Here is an 18,932-nt window from a genome sequence, read left to right as displayed (position 1 = left end):
CTGAACCAAACACCTAGAGGAATATAAGAGAACATGGATATAGCTGCTGACCAGGGGTCAGTAAACTTTTCGGTAAAGGGCCACGTAGTAACTCCGTGGGCCACCTGAATTCTGTCTCAACTACTGGTCTCTGCTACTGTGGTGTGAAAACACCTATGTAAAGGCTGTGGCTATTTTCCAGTAAAATTTTATTTACAAAAGCAGGCAGCAGGCCAGATAAGCAGCCAGATGTAGCTGCTGGGCCGAGACCTCTACATTTCACTTATGAAAGCACAATCAGCACTGGGAGGCCACCGCGATCGAAAGAGTGATTCAGGTGCTGATGGTTTTAGAAGAGGCAAGAAAGACCATAATTGGCTGAATCCAGGTGGGCAGAGAGAAGGTGACCACCCACTGGAAGGGAGGCCACCAAAGCCGTGGGAGCGGAGACATATTTGGAAATGGGTGGGAGGGCTGGTTGGAGTCAGAAAAAAAGAAGGCAATAGGGGTAAAAAGGGACACTGGGTAAGAATATAAAGAATCACGACTGTGAGACTGATTTCTCACAAACAGGAAGAGTTTGATGTGCTCCCAAACAGGAAAAAGTGCAGTCTTGCAATCCACCCAGAAAATAAGCGAACAGTACCCTTTATGAGATATGTTGCTAAGTTCCTATCTGGCCTTAGAGAGTTAGTGAATTTGAATTTAGTGATTGTGACATGGGAGCAAAATGATCCCATCCTGGTATTCAGTATTTGTTTCAATAATATGGCTTTTTGTTGTTGTTTGGGAGGGGGGAATGGATATCTGCACATCCCCATCATTAACTTACTCTTGCAAGCCCGGGTCCAGGCCTGAGGGTCTGTGTCTCCAGGTGAGATGCCTTGGAAGGAAGGTCTTGTTAAAATAAATTATTTTCCGGTGGAGAGGTCAGGCCCTAGGAGAAACTTTCCTGGAGGAGGGAGCTGGGGGGCTCTAGGCCTGGGAAAAGGGAGTGGGTCAGGCTCAGGGTAAGGGATGGGGACTGAGCCTCCTTCCCTCTCCTTTCTCATCTCCAGCACAGCCTCTTCCTGTTTTCCTTCACGGGCGGACCCCATTCCAATTCCGGGGAGTGGAAGAAGAGGAAGCAACCCAAACAGACTTGAAAATGTTAATAACAAAAAAAAAAAAAAAAACAAGCAAAGATGCTCATCCTCACTACTAAGCAAGGACTGGGAGTACCTGGGAGAATATTCCATGTGGAAGAGCAGAAGGCTTTCTAAAGAGGGCTCCTCTGCTCAAGCTGAATTACAATGTGGGATATAATATGCTGGGTATATCTTAAATGTAAATGCGTCAGGTTTTAGACTTCAAAGAAACTAAAGCAGGGATACATCAACAAAAATGATATTCTGGAGCAGGCAAGTAGCAAGCTTTACTGTAATGCCAGAATCCCGAAAACTGGTGCAACAGCCAAGTTCAGCCTCACTCTAGGTTAGACCCATGGATCTCAAAATGTGGCCCCTCCCATGCGAGTTTGAAAGTATTATGTACCCTAAGAAAAGCCATGTTTTAATTCTGACCCAATATTTTAGAAGCAGTCCTTTCTTTTAATCCTGATTCAGTACTGCAAATTGCTATCTTCTGATTAGATTATCTCCTTGGCGGTGTGACATACCCAATTGTGGGTATTAACTTTTGATTAGATGGAGCTGTGACTACAGTCATTCCAGGTGGATCTTGATTAGACGACTGGAACCCTTTAAAAGAGGAAACATCTTGGAGAGCCAGAAATGACAAAGCTGACAGAATGGTGAAGCCTCAGAGCCTTTGGAGGAGAACTTTGCAGCAGAGTTGACACAGATGTGGACACATGGAGAACAGAGACGCAGATGTCTGGAGATGCTTGGGGCCCAGCTGACATCGCCATGAGATGTTAAACCAGCCAGCCTGGAGAGGCAGCTGCCAGACACATGACTTCCCAGCTGACAAAGGGCTCCCAACCCATGGATCTTCATCGAATTAATGTAACTTCTTGTTGGCGCCTTAATTTGGGCATTTTCATTGCCTAAGAACTATAACTTATTAATTCCCTTTTATAAAAGCCGATCTAGTTCTGGCATCGATCTAGTTCTGGCATCGCTTTTGGGCAGCTTCCAAACTAACACACCCCCAGGCCACATCATCAGCATCACCCGGAAACTTGCTAGCAATGCAGATCCCCAGGCCCCAGCCAGACGTCCTGACTCAGAAACAGCAACCTGCAGTTTGACCAGCCATCCAGGTGGATGAGAATTATCGGTCATTCCAAAATATGTTGAGTCCATGCTCCAAAGACCCTATTTCCTTAATCGTGACCAAAGAGTCCAGCTCAACAGATTTAGGAAGGAAGGAATTCAAATGGGTGACTGTTTTAAGCTCCTCGGGTGTGTTCATGGGTTAAGACCCACCACCCTACAGGGTGCCTCAATCCTGTCTGCTTCTTGAAATCACTTGTAGAACCTTAAAACAGACTGTATTCAAAACACCCCCAGTGACTCTAAAGTGCTACCAAGGTTACTTTAGCATCTATATGGGTCACCTCAAGGCTTTGCTAAACCACAGACAGCTCAGCTCCAGCCCAGAGAGTCCAAATCTATAGCCCTGGGTTTGGACCCAAGAATTTATTTCTAATGAGCTCCCAGGGGCAGCTGTTGGGCTGCAGACCACACTCTGAACAGCACTGCTCCGGAAGGAGTATGTTTACTTTTTAGATCCATGAGCTTTACTTTGGGCTGACATGGCCAGTTTCCTCCATCTTGTCCTCCTTTGAATCCCTATAATACTTACTCATCTTTCCCATAAAATGGAATAGCAACATATTAAGGGCAGGGTCTGGGTTCTCCCCATCTTTGTGTAGGTCCTAGCAATCAGGGACTGCACAAAGTAGGTGTTCAGTTGAAAAAATTCAGGACCATCTCAAAGAGGCTCTTCCGATGTTTATTTCCTCCCTAAGTGACCTGCCAGCCAGATCAATCCCTCACAGCCCCCATTTCTTCAAAAAGTATCAAGGCATCTATTTTTTGAAGATGATGCTAAGATAAATATCCATGCAGCCCTAGAGATTTAGGTTGCTCGCGGAGGCTGTTCCAATAATACCCCAGAAGAAATACAGCCATCTGGGGAGGTTTTGGCATCTATGAACACCTACTGTTGAATTTGTTCCTTGAAGACATTCGTTTTCAGATGTTATTTCCAATCTGGCATATAACAGAGCCGTGCAAGTCAATGAGGATTTAGAATCTCTGCTACCTGTTCAGGACAACTTATTTAAAGCATGCGCCTGACAAAGCAGTATCAAGGGAACACAACTGGAATCCTCTTAGGGGGAATAATTTCTCTACCATGGCTTCAGCTACAGCATCTACTGGAGCGGCAATCAGCTTCCTGAAATATCATCAGGCTTTCAGCATTCCACTTTACCAGAGCTGCCTTCTTCCCAGCCCAATCACTGGGACGGAACTTAATGAGTTCATTTCTCTTGTCAGACTACAGCAATTCCGTTTCCGCCCAAGATATGAAGTGTCGCTGACTTTTTACAATCACAAAATAAACTCAGGTGAAAAGTAGAGCCCATCATCGCTAAAGTGATACTATTTCAAGATGGACTAACAGTAACAGCATGGATTACTTTTGTTTATTTGGCTACCTGTATAAAAAAAAAAAAGACCAAGAAGCTCAAAAGAGAGTGCAGATAAAAAGGGAAAAAAAGTTTAGAGGTCAGTAAGTTCTAGACATTTAATTAACTCATTGAAAAAAAAAAATGGATCAAGATACTTTTCTCCTTAATATCCTTTTTCATCTGGGAGTACCATGCAATTCTGTTAGGGAGTCTCTCTGCTTTTTCTCAGGGGACCAAAGCAAAGAGGAAGCAGCATTCAGCATTTGACCTGATTGGAAAGACTATTTGACCTAAAAACAAAAGTGTAACTGTAACTGCACTGGCGATACATTGCTTGAGAGGTAAGCCAAGTACAGTAGTGAGGAGACAGCCTGCCTGGGATTCAAAGCCCAGCTCTGCCATTTGCTATGTGACTCTTAGGAAGTTCCCTATCCTCAGTTTTCCCACCTGTAAAGTGGGAGGATGAGCTGAGTTAATTGTATATTCTATATACATGCACATACATATGTGCATATATGCATTTATGTATATGATACGCACATATCCAACTGTACTCTGGTCGCAGAAACACGAACCCCTCTCTTCTAAAGACATGCAGCCTCAAGAGGAGAAACACACCTTCTCTTTTTCATTTTATTTTATTTTTGAAATAAAACCACTGACTAGAAGGTGTTTACCTGGAAGGCTTCGGGTTTCAGAGAACATGGGTATCAGAAGTGAAGTTGGGACCCTTCCGGGTAGGGAGCAGGCGGCCCCTGGGAAATCTCACCTGGGGCTCTGTGATGGACACCAACCGAGCCGCCTCCAGGGGACGGAAAGCGAAGAGCTCATGCTCCTAGTGGCTGAGTCAGGCCAAGGTCTCGGGTGCCAAGCACTTACCACGTGAGCCCACCCCACCTTGGCGAACCACTCACCACCCGCCCACCTGAGGACCGGGCAGGTGGCTTTTCCCCATCTTACTTCACGCCACACTCATCCAGCAAATTCCAGAGCCGTCCTCTAGGGGGCACCAGAGACTTTTCAGAGGGGAAAAAGGCCATTTCATCAGCGCTAAGGGAAGGACTAAGGGGTCGGGCCCTGGGGATGATCTGACCCCAGTGTCTCTTGTGTGCTTTTCTGCCTAACAAGGCCTTAAACCTGTTTAAATTTAATTTGGGGGTGGGGCTAGGGGTGGCAAAGGGTTTTCCTTTTGACGATGTACTGATGATTTCTCTAGCATCTATTCAAGCAAGTTATTTACTTCTTTTAGATATAGAATTTGTACCGTCACTCCTCCAAAAACCCAATAAACATTAGTTAAGCATCCACTGTGTGCAGGTGTCCCGGATACTCCATGAGAAGACTCATCTTCTAGAGCAGTGAGTGACCCAACGGAACTTCCCATGAGGATGGAAACGTTCCATCCAATACCCCAGCCTCCAGCCGCGCAGGGTCAGTGGGTATTTGCAAGGAGGCCTGGGGAACTGAGCTTCTTTTTAACTCATTTATATTTCAATAGTCAAACGTGGCTTGTGGCTGGCATATCGGACAGCACGGCCTACACTATAGAGCTCCCAGAAGTGTGGTCCCCAGACCAGAAACACCCACTCTACCCTGGAAGCTTCTAGAAACTCAGCATCTAGGCTCCCACCCCAGACCTCCTGAATCAGACACTGAGTGCTCCCATCTACAGGTGCTCTGTATGCACAGTGATGTTTAGGAAGCACTCTTCTAGGAAGGAATTAATTCAGCATTAATAGGGGCAATATGTACAGGTGGTTCTCATCTTTACCGCACAGTGGAAGCAACAGGGAAGTGTTAAAAATGCTGATTCCCAGGTTCAGTTTAATTGAGTGTAGGTTGGGCCTGGACATCAAGAATTTTAAAAGCTCTCCACGGGATGCTACTGTGCAGTCAAACCTGAGAGCTACCACAGCATAAACTAGGGTACCGGCTCAACAGAACCAGCGTCAGAACCACCAGAATTTCTGACGCTGTGGGTCTAGGGTGGGGCCTGAGAATCTGCATTTCTGAAACGTTCCCAGGAAATGCCGAATGTGCTGGCCCAGGAACCCCACTTGGAGAACCACTGGCCTCACACTTTCAAAAGCAGGGGCTCCAGATCACACTCACCTGTGGAAGAGTCTCGGCTCCTCCAATCCCCACCTGGGAAAACTACCCAGCCCCTGAGGCTCAGTGTCCCACATTTAAAATCAGACTGAGAATAGTTACTTCTTGGGTTGCTGTCAAGATTAAATGAGATGAGCACAGGGCCTGGCTCTTAATAAGCAATCGGCACTGGTTGATATTTTCAGTCTTAAAAGAGGACTCAGGCATGCATTCAACAGACACAAACTATTTTTAAGTAGGCACGATGGCCCAGGAAAATCAGGTGGTCAGGGCCCTTGCTACCTTGTTGTCACGGGTGCTGCATTCAAACGTGATAGTACAAAGCAGACTGTTTATACAGCTCCTACAACACTGATCATAAACAGCCAAGGACAGCAAAGGTCATGGAGGGATTCGTTCCAGTTGGGAGAATGGGCACGTTTCCAACAAGAGATGGAGTTAGAGCAGGGCCCTCCAGGTGAGTGGATTTTGACCAGCAGAGGTGGAAGAGCCTTTTCCCAGCACAGGCACAAGGAAAGCCGCAGCAGGACGGATGTGCTCAGAGGTGACCAGAAGCCTGGTGGAGCAGGAGTCCAAAGCGTAAAGGAAAGGGAGAGACTGGGAGTCAGGGCCACCAAGGGGTGCCTTCACAGCGGTCAGACTGAACTTTAAAACAAAATTTCAATATGCAGAAAATTACTGATGCCAGGAAAACAAAACCAGCCCAAAGCTTCCAGTCCTGTTTATTTTTATCGGATGCAGAAACTAGTTCAAGACATGTCTTGGTGTTAATCAAAGGCCTGCGACCCTCAGCCCGAATGGGGGCCCTGGGGGCAGTGGCCCTCCTGAAGGGGATGGAAAGCAGAGAGCACCCCAAGACTTGAGCCAATTCCCTGATAGGGGAACCAATAATAGGGGTAAATGGTTTTCTGACCCCATACTCTGCACTCTTGTTGCCTCACTGGGCACTGTGCTTTTCTAAGTAACTCCAAAAAAGGGAGAAAGCATGATTTCAAAGGAAAGAAGGGTCTTAGCAGGGGATCTGCAGCTGTAACATGTTCCTGGGTCGCTGCAGCTGCCCAGGAAGGGGTGCACCGACCTCCATTTGACTAACTGAAAAACAATAATTAGGCGAGTCTGTCTAGGAATTCACCTGTTCCCATGGAAAGAAAAAAAAATCACTACAAGGGGAGAAAGGAGCATCTCAAGTCCCAAAGATGTTCCCTCTAAGTCTCCTGGAAAAGTACAAGGCAATGCTACAGGGGGCTTCAAATGCCCCCGAAACACTTTTGAACACTTTACCCGAGGCTTTGCAGAGCCACTGGCAGATCTAAACAGGGGCAGCGATTCCAGCTCTGACTGTTCCTGCCTCTGGGCAAGTTACTCAACCCCTCTGAGCGTGAGCTTCCCCTTTAACATTGGGGAATAATAATAACAACATCTATTGTGGTAGACAGAAGGATGATCTCCTTCCCCATGCACCAAAAAAATAAGCCCCCATCCTAATTCCAAAACCTGCTCCCTAATGAAGGGGAACTAAGGTTGCGAATCAGCTGGCCTTGGAATGAGGAGATGATTCTGGGTTTTCCAGGTGGGCCCAATGTAATCACAAAGGTCCTTAAAAGTGGACAAAAGGGGGAGAAGTGAGTAATGCTGTGGGAGAAGGGCCCGATCCACTATTCCCGCCTTTGAAGCTGGACGAAGGGGGCCATGAGCCAAGGAGTGCAGGCAGCCCCTAGAGGCTGGAAAAGGCAAGGAACTGGATTCTCCCCAGGAGCCTGCAGAAAGGAACACAACCCGGCAGACACCTTGATTTCAGCCTAACAAGACCAGTGCTGGACTTTGAACCTCCAGGAGAGCAGGACAGTAAACGTGCAGTTTTGAGCCATTAAGCTTGGGACCACTTGTCACTGCATGCATAGGACATGAATGCAGCACCCTGTGGGGAGCCCAGGACGACACCTCCAGGTACCCCCTCCCGGGAGTGCTTCTCTCCACTCAGCCAGGCTCGCCGCCACCCCCTCCTCCTCAGCTCCACCCCAGCCTCCTCCTGCCATGAGCTAGCTCTCTCTCCTCTGAGCATTCACGGCCCTTACAGGCCGAACCTCACAATTCCAGACTTAATTATACACTGAGCGATGTTACCTGCTGTCACCGCATGTGTGTTTATTTTGGCTCCAACCCTAGACTGAAGCCTGGGTCTGAAACAGGAGCTGTTTTGTCTTTTTTTGTTGTTGTTTCTAAGGACCTGCACTTTATTTTTTCATTTTTATTTTTTTTACATGGGCAGGCACCGGAAATCGAACCCGGGTCCTCGGGCTTGGCAGGCAAGCATTCTTACCTGCTGAGCCACCGTGGCCCACCCAGGACCTGCACTTTCTTTTCCTTTAACTCATGTTTTTAATCACCTTTTCTGATATATAAAAGGACTGACTGGACATATTGTATATTTATAAGCAGACATGCTGAATCATTTAGTCGCCCTGCTATGGGGCACTAAGTCATTTTTCTATTTTCTAGCGGAGTTTGCTGATGGTCCTTGCCAGAAAGGTTGAGGTCTAAGGCAGCCCTGAGACGAGGTTTATGGTTTTCCCCCCATGGTGCCAATGACTGGGACTCCTTACCAATCCCCCACCCCCACCCCCTACCCTCGCTGCATCAACAAAAGAAGAGGGGATGATTCTGGGAAGCAGAAAAAACTAAGGAAAGAGGCTGGCCAGGACTGTGGTCCTTGTGTCCCAGTATGAAGCAAACAGTCGGTGCTCAATAAAAACCCGTTAGACCAGCTGAGGAGTGCTTATGGCCTTTTCCCTATTCTTTCTTTCTTAACACCACAGAACTCTCTCAACCAAAAGCAGAACTCTCTCAACAACAGATAAAGGAGACCCAACCCTTTGACCCACCTGGGAGATGTAGTTCCCAGAAGAATGAGACAAACAGCCAATGGGCTCTCCCCATAGGGATGTTACTTAAGCTTCAAATTAAGATACGTCGCTCATTTCAAGGTACAATTATTTTAGCGAAGTAGGATAATGATTTTGTGAGAGAAATGAAAACAGCTAAGTAGGTCTGTGGGAACAGGAGTTAAAATAAACAGCCATGTCCTCACATCGCACTGGCTTGGTTTGGGTTCCACTCTGGCTTGCTTTCTCCCTTGGGCGCTTTAAAATATTACGGGAAGTAGCTTGAAAGAGAGGCTGGGGATGATAATGGCTTCTGTGCGTTGAGCTCTTCCTAGGTACATGGTACTGTACTGGCACCCCCACTGGAGCCCTCTGACGTAGGGTCTGGGACTAGCCCCATCGTCCAGGTGAGACAATGGAGCCTGGGACAGGGAGCTCCCTCCAAAGGGACCAGTGAGCAAGTGGCTGAGCAAAAACGTGGATGAAGCTGCCCACACTCCTCCCCAGACCTCTACACTGCTGAGACCCACGGGGCTGCAGGAAGCCCCATGCTGGCTCCGTGTGTTTCCCTGGCCCTAGGAGAAAATCTAGAAACTGGCCATGAGCTAGGAGGGGGGAAGAGGAGACACTGCAAGGCATGCTTTTCGGAAGAGATGGAGAAATGCCGACATAAAGGAGGAGATCAATTCATCAGTCATTCTCCACCCAAACCTCAACACCAAACTCATCCAGCAGTAAGGGCAGAGAAAGAGCAGAGTCTTGAAGTTAGACGGAAACCGGGATAAATCACCGCTCCCATGTCTACTGAGCTGTTTGACTTTAGACTACAGACTTAGTCTCGCGCCTTGGTTTTCTCATCTGTAGAATGGGGAAAAGAATTCCTACCTTTGTAGGTTTGCTCTGAGAATGGAGTGAGTTACTATAAGCTTAGCAGAGTGGCCAGCACATAGGAGTACCTGTGTTTTAGTTATGAATAGATTGTTGAATGAGCTAAGATGATCTACACAATGAAGTGAATTGCATTATATAATATGCAATCCTATATTAACAATAATTTATTACTAACAATATATCAAGCATGGTGTTCCAGGTCATACTGGGCTGTGCTCTGGGAAAGGTAAGTTCAAGGGCCTTGAGATTTATCTGGCTTTTCGTTTTGTTTTTCAATCACCGACATTGCCAGGTACAGCACACCCCTGGCCTACCGGGCTCAGGGAAACTGCAGGAGATTTGGATCGACTTGAGCTTCCTGCATCTTATCCCAAACCTCAGCCTGTAAAGGCAGCACTTTTTCATTTTCTGAGAGAAAAGCAGCACTCCTGAAATGCCCGTTTAATGGGTGTATTTCTTTTATTTTATAAACCCCACCTGGGAATGTTCATTTCATCTCTGGCAGCTCATTGGCAAATAATTGCCTCACGATGTGATAACCCACGCATTATACCAGCCATGGGAGCCTCCCTGAAATATTTTTATACTGAACTCTCTTCCTTAATAGGTCAATCAGTTTAGGATTTCACCCATGGGGTTTAGTTACCAAAGATTCAAAAGTATTTCTTAAAAGGTACCTTACTCCTACAAGAAAAATAAGGTTTTCTACTATTATTTTACAGCCCAAAAGTCACGGGTCCATGTTTCCTGTTCCAACAGCACTTATGCCTTCTACTCTACTATATAATTAACTTATTTCTTGGGCTTATTGTTTCTTGCTCTCTCCTTGCACTAAAATGGAAGAGGGCAGGGCTGGTCTACTTTCCATCACCTGTCTTAGCGCCTGGCACACAGTAGGTGCACAATGAATAGTGTTACATTAATGAATAAATTGAAGTAACTTTCAGAACGTATTTGTTTTGAAGAGCAACCAGAGTTGATGCAAAGACGTATCTCATTAGAGATTCAGTTGAACCTCATCTATTTCTTTTCCGTTCCTCCTTCTCTTTCTGTTTGGCCCAACCACTTTTCACTAGATGGATCACATCTCCAAAAATCGAGATCGAATCACTGACGGAAAAGCATGGGTTCACAAGCATCCACGTGTCCTGAGCCCGAGACATTTTCGGGACCATCTTCTTCTTTTTTTTTTTTTTTTTCACATGGGCAGGCACCGGGAATCGAACCTGGGTCCTCGGGCATGGCAGGCAAGCACTCTTACCTGCTGAGCCACCGTGGCCCGCCCAGGACCATCTTACTAATCATAAGGAGACCTGGCTCTATCCCTGTTCCTGGGGTAGGGCCTGCTCACTGGGCAGGACTATTTCTGCAGCCTAGCAAGGAAGGTGCTTCTTTCAATCATCTATGACCACAGGGGATGCAGAGACAAAGGACAACCAGGATGAAATACAGACCCATAAGATGTAAGGACTGGCAGGCAATTTAATCCAAACCTCCCATTTCTCAGGTGGGAAAGCTGAGGCTCAGAAAAGCAAAGTGGTAATCCAAGGGCACAGAGTAATTAGAGCAGACACAGGACAAGGAAGCAGCGCCCCCCCCCATCTGACTGGCTTATCGGTCAGGGTGTGTGTGTGCATATGTGTGTGTGTGTGCACACACACCGGCATATGTTTGAACTCTTAGCAACCGCATGCTTTAGAAAGAGCCCCATTAACAGCCCATCCATAATTTTGGTTCAGGGATACTGGTGACTTGATTTCACTAACTTCCCAAGTCCTTTCCCGACAAATTAGATCCCAAATTGCCCATTAATGACATAAGAGTCTCAGAGATTACTGAGCTGAAAGAACCTTAGAGACCATCTAGCCTAACCTTTATTTCACAAATGAAAAACAACAAGCTGAGTGGAGAAAAGTGAGTTCCCCAAAGTCACAAAGCCAGTTAACAGCTACACCAAGGCAGTGGGGACCCCTGAACCCCATGGGCAGTGGACACCCTGTGGCCCCTGCTCCCTGGGCCCTCAGAAGACACATTTCAGTTACACCCACATTTATTAGATTTGTGTGTGGCGTAAAGTCTCACATTGCCTAGAAAACCCAATCTAAGGAAGCCTGTCTCAGATCGAGAATGTTTCACTGAGCAAGTGAATATAATTCTGTAAAAACTAAAGGAGGATGGATTCCTTATAGGATACAGATGTGTGTGTGACTATCACATACATTTTATAGAAAAGATGCTTATTTCTTAATTCTCTACTCTTGGTACACGACCAATGTACAGAAGTAGCAAGGACTCAGACTTTGAAAGTGGAAGCATATCTTAAGTCATTATTTTTGGAAAGTTATCCATCAATATCTGAACAAACTGAAATACACACATCTTTGATCCAGCAATTCCTATTCCAGGAACCTGAAACTATTTATTGGAATAGAATCGTACAGATAAATGGATGAGGGATTTTGTAAAACTACTGTTTGCTGTAGCAAAAAAAAAGGACAAACAATTAGGGTGTCCACCATCAAGGTTATGGCTGAATAAACTGTGCTATGAACAAATTATGAGATTTTATGCTGCTATTATAGAATGAATTAGGGAGTCGAAGGGATACCCGTAACGTATCAGCAAGAACAACAAATTGCAGTGTAATATGTATCATTTGATACAATTTCCTCTACAAAACCTACCACCTCTACAATGATTATATGCACACATCCATTCTGTTGGTGGTAGAATGAGGATGAAAGAAAAATGAGGACATTTGTTGGCACTGGTTATGTCGGGGAGAAAGCAGCGATGGCTGTGGGGAAAGAGCCGATTAACATTTTCTTTATACATTTTTGAACGTTTTCATTGAGTGCAACCCATGTATAGTACTTTGAAAAAAATAAGTCGAACCCCAAAATTCAAAAGTAAATATGCAAAGAATCTACAAATAGTTCTGCAAGTCCTATTTTAGGCTCCATCCTTCCCCAGCAGACCCTGTGGGCAGTGGGAGCACGCTGGCTCCAAGGAGACACGCAATCAACACAACCAAGAGAGAGCCTGATTCTCTCTAAGCCCTGGGCTGGCACAGGCGCTCTTCCCACCAAACTGCATGGTCCCCACACAGGAAGTGACCTTCCGAGCACGGCAGCAGTAGAAGCTCTCCTCTGAACACAAGAGGGGAGCTCAGTTTCCTGTAAGGTGAGGCGGAACTCCAGAAACCTTGCCTGGCCCTCCACCATCCAGGAGCTCAACCATAAATGGGCTTCCCAGGACCCACTTTCATAAAACCAAGGAGCAAGGAGGAGCTCTGTTTGGCAGGGAGGCCTTACAGGGCACGTGAACCAGCCACCTGGGCTGTGGCCTTGTCTCCACGGGCTTTTTGGTCCAGTCTTGCCCAACTCCAGGTTCCTGAATGAAAACAAGTGACAGAAGCACGAGAACAAGAGGTCCTGGCTGTGACAGCAATGACCTCTGGGCTTCAATAGGGATAAAAGCTGCAGGACCTTGGGCACTAATTGTGCAAGTCCTTCTGTTCTGGTGCACCAAAGAAAACTGACACTAGCAGTTTCTGAACCCCAAGAGGTGATTCACATGAATCCACAGAACTTTCCTTTTGTAGGGACAGCCCTGCCCCATGCCTCCTGATCCATTCTAGATGTTGTATTTTTTTAGCCATGGCCCAGGAAACAGTAATAAGACAAGAGTGACTTACCAAGCCAGCTTCTGTTTAAGTATACAGACACAAACACTGGGGGCACTGTGAAGAAATCTACTACGGAGTTCACTTCCAGCCAGAACCACAGCTTATCATTGGCTGCAATAAACTGGGGGAAAGAAGAAAGGAGAGAGAGAAAAAAAATAAAATGAGAAGCATGATGCCAGCATCAAATCTCTACTACTCTTCTGCCTTAAGGGCACGCTTTGGCTTTTCGTGGGAGTCTAGAGAAAGATGTTGTGTTCTTCTTACATCTACACCAATCACAGGCTGTTTTTATCTTAGAATCCTGGAGCGTGACTGTGTGCTATGTTCGTCTTGGAGAAAGATCAGGCAGTATATTTTTCTGTGGTTTCCAATAGCATCACAGGGAAGGATGGCTGATCTCACCTTTATTAGAATTTCTAATATAAATATGACTTTATCTAAAGCACTGCATACACATTCTCTCTCACATACCGGTAATCTGCATTCTTCATTAACACAGTCTAGCATAAAACCCCAAGCCTCAAATTCTGCCAATCCACATCTCTGATCCTACTCTGATTCTAACCCTTTCACTGCTTGGCTAGATATAATTTTAAGAGTAAGAGGTTTGCTTTTGAGCCTCTTCAATTTTTAAGGGGACAATACACTCATTGCATAGAGGGTGAGAAACCATCAGGATGTAAAATCCTGTCCCTTGAAACAAACTAACATGTATTCCAGACAATGCCTAAGGAAAAGGCTCTCTCACAACCTGAAAATCAGAATGCAAGGATGCTTCTAGAAAACACGGACTCCGTCTCCACTGCCAGAGCAGGTGCTGACAGGGGCGTGATCCCTGGGGATAAGAATCCTATGCCCCATCTTGGCGCCTGCTGTATCTCACCCATCTCCGACTTACCCGCAAGCCAAAGTAGAGAAGGAAGAACACGTTGAAAGCCATGTCGATCTGTAACGTGAAATCTTTGTAGAAATTCTGGCAGGATTCTATTGGGCTATTAGACAGGAAGGAGAAAAAGCAAGAGGTGAATGAAATGCATTGTCAAGGTAACCGCAATGCCGAGACCTGGAGGCGCTCAGGGTAGAGGACAAAATGGATGTGCATAAAATAAAACCTTTAGTCTTTCTACCCCCTGTGATAATCGAGCAAGCATTGCCAAGGGGTTTTCCATTCAACCATTCAGTCTTTCGGTCTTCATTTGTTTATCTTTTTGTAATTGTATATGCATATTCTTTTTATCATCATTCAACAGTTGAGCCAAGATTCGGAAGAGAATCATGCAGATGTCTCAGAGGAAGGACAAGCAGGAGAGAATACCAAGTTTCTTATATTTATATTAACCCTTAAAGAACTGACTTCTTTCTTTTCGAGAACCCCACACCAAGGCCCAAAGCAGAACCCAGCACAGGGGTAATGGAGCCCATTTTTAACTCCACACAGTGGCTGTGTCCGGGGGACCTTTTTCAAGCAATTAGTTGACTAATAAAGGGCCCAGAAGCATCTCAAAGAACCTGTGCAGGAGAGTATCCTGCTTGACATTCTGGCTAGACTGAGTATGGACTTCATATGCAGCACTCTAATCTGGGGAAAGCAGCGGAGCCCAAATGGCAAAATTCAAAACCACTAAACCAAAATATGGAGGAATCTGAAGCAGTACTCTAAGGGTTAATTCTAAGGGTTAATTTTTTTTTGTTTTTTTGGCATGCAGGTTAATTGGTTTTGTGTGAGTCCAGCAGCCACTGCTACCCCCAGCGTTCTACTTTGTTCTAGAGTAGGCAGTTCAAAAGTGTACTACTATACAAACTGGTATGTGACTTCCAGGTGCTTTCCTGCCTGGCCTTGGCATGAAAAGCCCCAAGGTTTGGACTGGGGGCGAAGCAGGAAAGCCTCATAAGCATCTCAAAACAGGGAAGAAAAATTCATTTTGTGCTGTTATCAGTAAGCACTTGTTATTACCAGGCCACGAAGCATAAAGAAGGTAGGGTAGGAGAAAGGAGAGGAGGTTTGGGGAAAAGCAAAACATTTTTCCCACGTGGGAAGCAACATGGGCCTCTGGAGCCAAGAGGGTGGGTTGAGAAGTGAAAGATTGAGGATTCCCCCGTATCGCCGCTTTGGAAATTGCTGTATGCAATACCAGTTAGTATAGCTGTACTTCTGCAAGGACAGTGCTCATTTGGTCACCAGGCAGGAACCTGTGCAGTACGGGGATGCAGAGCCCATTCCGAGACATGGTAGGGTTGCCAGACTCGCCGATCAGTTACATGCACTGGACCTATCCATCCTTGGGCTCTTGTACAAGTCAAACATGCCCTCTGTCATCTTCCAAATCACAAACACGTGGAAAATACTTCCGTCGAGCATTAAGTGGAACCTACATTTGCATTTACAGACTAAGCAGACTGAATAAAAAACAAACACTGAAAAACAGCTTTTTAAATAAAGGAAATGACAACAGTCAGGTTTTCACGAAGGGGAGGAAATGAGGAAATACGGCATAGAATCTGGCTAGTCAGGCCTCAATGCTAAAAAGAGGCAGGAGCAACAACAAAATCTAAACATCACGGCCTAGCAGCACTCCTTGCTGGCTCTCCTACACAGCTACCGTAATTGAGATGAAAAAAAGGAACGCTCAGGCCTAGAATTAATAAGTAGCACTTCTGCAATGGCCAGGCCATAGTGGGTTTTATTTTTGTCTGTCTGTTTTTGCATGGGCAGGCACTGGGAAACCAGGCCATAGGATTTTGTGTCAAGAATCAGGTCTACAATGTAACCGAGAAATCAGGATTTAAGGGATGATTTTGATTACTGACTCATTATATAGATATTCCTTTTTGCTTTCTGGCATATTGGAGTAGTCTAGAGGGAAATTCCTGAAATCTCTAAATTGTAATCCAGCTGCCTTGATCTCTGATAATGATTGCATATAGCCCTTATCTTCTGTCCCTGTGGTAGCAAAAATTGTCACTAACCTTCATTTGTATCCAGTTAGCCAGTTTTTCAACTTTAGAGTCTTGTAATCACCAAAGACAGCCCCTAATGTTTATTAATGAAGGGTCTTGGGATCGGCCCAGAACTAACCCACCCCAAGTCTAAAGCTATCTTAACCAAGGCTGGATCTAACCAAAGTGGGCCCGCCTGACACACACAATAGCTTAGGTTTTAACCTATACCTCATTCCACCATTTTCTTACATAGGTTCTCTAAGCATGTAATCTGTACATGCTCATTAATTAGATCAGCTCTAAGTACATAATCTGGGACCACTGTGCTCATTATCCTAAACCCTACCCATCTTTTTTCTAATAAAACTATCAGAATTGTTGCAAAAGGAGACACATTTTGGGCTTAAAGGCCATCTGTTCTCCTACTATGCATCTAATAATAAACTCTTCTTTCTCTTTTGAAACCCTGTTGTCTTAGGAATTGGTTGTTGAATGTGTTGGGGAAGGGGGGGAATAATGTACTGCCTTTTTCCAGTGAAAACAAGGTCCAAAAGGTGTCAGAATTCCTAGGCACTCAAATTATGGTGAAAGGAATTATGTAGATTAGGTTGACCAGAAATCCACGACAGAGTCCAAGATGTAAGAAACAACACCCCTGTATTTTGGAAGGCACTGGTATAATGTGCTATGGAGAATAATCGTGGTGTGTGTGTGTGTGTGTGTGTGTGTGTGTATGTGTAAAAGAGAGTGAGCAAGGGTGGGGAGATTTGTAGGTAATTATGCACTCGTGTTCACCTGTGCCTGCCACGACTTAGCAGTATATTATTAGTTGGTATTAATCAAGACTGATGTGTACAAGGTCAAAGGGACAGAAGAAGGCCTTAGTTACCAAGTCTGCCATGGAAAAGCCACTATCAGTTCACCAAGGTCAAACAATAACTTTATTGTTGCTCTCACAAGAGTTATTGGTAGCATGTTTTGGGTGCCATGTGTTCCCTAGCTCCTATTAATTTCTTGATCTCTGTTGGTCAATTTGGTGGTAACCCTAAAATACATCCAGCCAAAAGGTATTTGCTAGGCAATGGACGAGAACAGAATAGGTGGGGACAGACATGTTAGCTTGATGTCCTGGAGGACACAGGTCAACATATGTGGAAGCAAATGTCCAAAGGAACATAAGAAGTCAAGCTCTAGCAACTTCTTTCCATCGTTCCTTCTTTGCTAATCAGTTCTGCTTCTTGCTTCCTGTATTACCTGAACCCAAAGTCAACAACGAGAGAGCTTTCAAGTAGAGGATAGTGCGTTGAAAAACATACCACTCCTCTTTTACAGAGAGCACTGGTGAAACCATTAAGTCTTTTCTCTACTCCTTCTTTCAAAAATTTAGAACCTATTTAACCCTCTTTTTGCATCATTCCTTGAGTTGAAATGATAAAAGAAATAAAGTATGCTGCTTGTGCTGCAGGTGGTTTGCTTTCCCTCCAGCTAAAGTGCACCAACAATATAAACTCATTAATAAGGTGGAGGTGGAGAGAAAAGCAGGAAATCTGGGACAAAAAGAGGGCAAGACCCCATTACCCAGTGAGTGATCTGGGAGATTGTTTTTTGTTTGTGTTTTCCCTTTTTAGCGCTTTCCTGCTTGCACAGGAGCACCAGCAGAAATATCCTGCACAGTTTCCTCCAGTGGAAAGAGAACTGTTTATCAGGATCCCCTCTGAGATAAATCCTACAAGTGCCTTTCGTCCCTGGGCTCACACAACCGGAGGCCACAGGAAACGGAGTCCAAAGCTCCAGCATTTCACTCCCCAAACGGAGACAACCTATGGAGAAGATCACTGGTCTTCTAAAATGAGAATACATAATTCAATAACAAAAGGGATGGCCACATCAGCCAGGATTTATTTCCTCCCCAGAGGGGGATTATCTTAATGAGTAATGCTCATTACAGGATAGAGAATGAAATACAAACTCCTATACGTTCCAGTAGAAAATAAGCTTCCTACAGCTAGGTACACAGAGGTCTCAAAAGCTAGAAAAGAAATTTTTTTTTAACTACAAAGCAAAGTGACTCTGGATTATACCACCTTCAATTTGTATTGTCTTTCTGATGAAGCGTGCCCATATAAGAATAGGCTTGATATGGGTATACGGTGCAACAGAAAAAAAGTAAATAATGGTGTTCTAAGAACTGAAAGGGGGCACTAGTTCTGATCCTAGTACTAGAAAACTGGCTTTCACTAAATTGTTCTAGGTTAACTAGTAACTAGAGACACAGATACTTGTAAACCCACAGCTGTATTTATTCCTAGCCTCTTAGAGCTCCCAGAGATCAAGCATGATGCTGAAACCTTAGGCAAATTTAGTGTTTTATCCAGGATTCAATGATTGGGGCAGATTCAAAAGAACCTCAACACAGAGTTGCATCATATGGGGTAATATTTACTTTTTAGGTTAGAGGGTGAAATACTAACTCCCATTTCCTCTAGGCCTCCAAGTAAGCATATCCTCCGTATTAGAGATATTAGAAAGCAAGGAAGCAACACTCACCCAAAGTGGGGAATATATCTCTTTCTTCATTTTTTCATCTATTTAACAACATAATATCCAATGAAGACCCTTGAGCAGAAGATTCTACAGTCCCTACCAAAGAATGACTTAAAAACCCAACTTTCGAAGGCACACGGTAACTCAGGTTTCCTTTCAAAGGGCAAGAGGCAAAAAACAAAAATCTCACTTCTAGCAGTAATTCCCTTGCATTGTCTATGTCATCTCCAAGAGGGAAATACTTGCCTTCTAGTCTCAG

General features: G+C 45.0%; 1 protein-coding gene across 9 annotated transcripts in view; it reads right to left on the bottom strand.

Annotated features, from left to right (window-relative positions):
• Positions 1 to 18,932, bottom strand: part of KCNMA1 (potassium calcium-activated channel subfamily M alpha 1) — a 767,272-nt gene that overhangs the window by 303,055 nt on the left and 445,285 nt on the right. For all 9 annotated transcript variants that reach the window (XM_077124801.1, XM_077124802.1, XM_077124800.1 and 6 more), the window contains 2 exons: positions 14,088 to 14,181; positions 13,199 to 13,310 (listed from right to left, as the gene is read on the bottom strand). In XM_077124801.1, the coding sequence (XP_076980916.1) occupies positions 13,199 to 13,310; positions 14,088 to 14,181 (206 nt within the window). The remainder of the gene's footprint in view (positions 1 to 13,198; positions 13,311 to 14,087; positions 14,182 to 18,932) is intronic.

This window comes from Tamandua tetradactyla, chromosome 13 (assembly GCF_023851605.1).
Source record: "Tamandua tetradactyla isolate mTamTet1 chromosome 13, mTamTet1.pri, whole genome shotgun sequence".
Lineage (NCBI taxonomy): Eukaryota > Metazoa > Chordata > Mammalia > Pilosa > Myrmecophagidae > Tamandua > Tamandua tetradactyla.
Note: the sequence above shows the minus strand (reverse complement) of the source record. Positions and strands in the feature narration are given on the sequence as shown.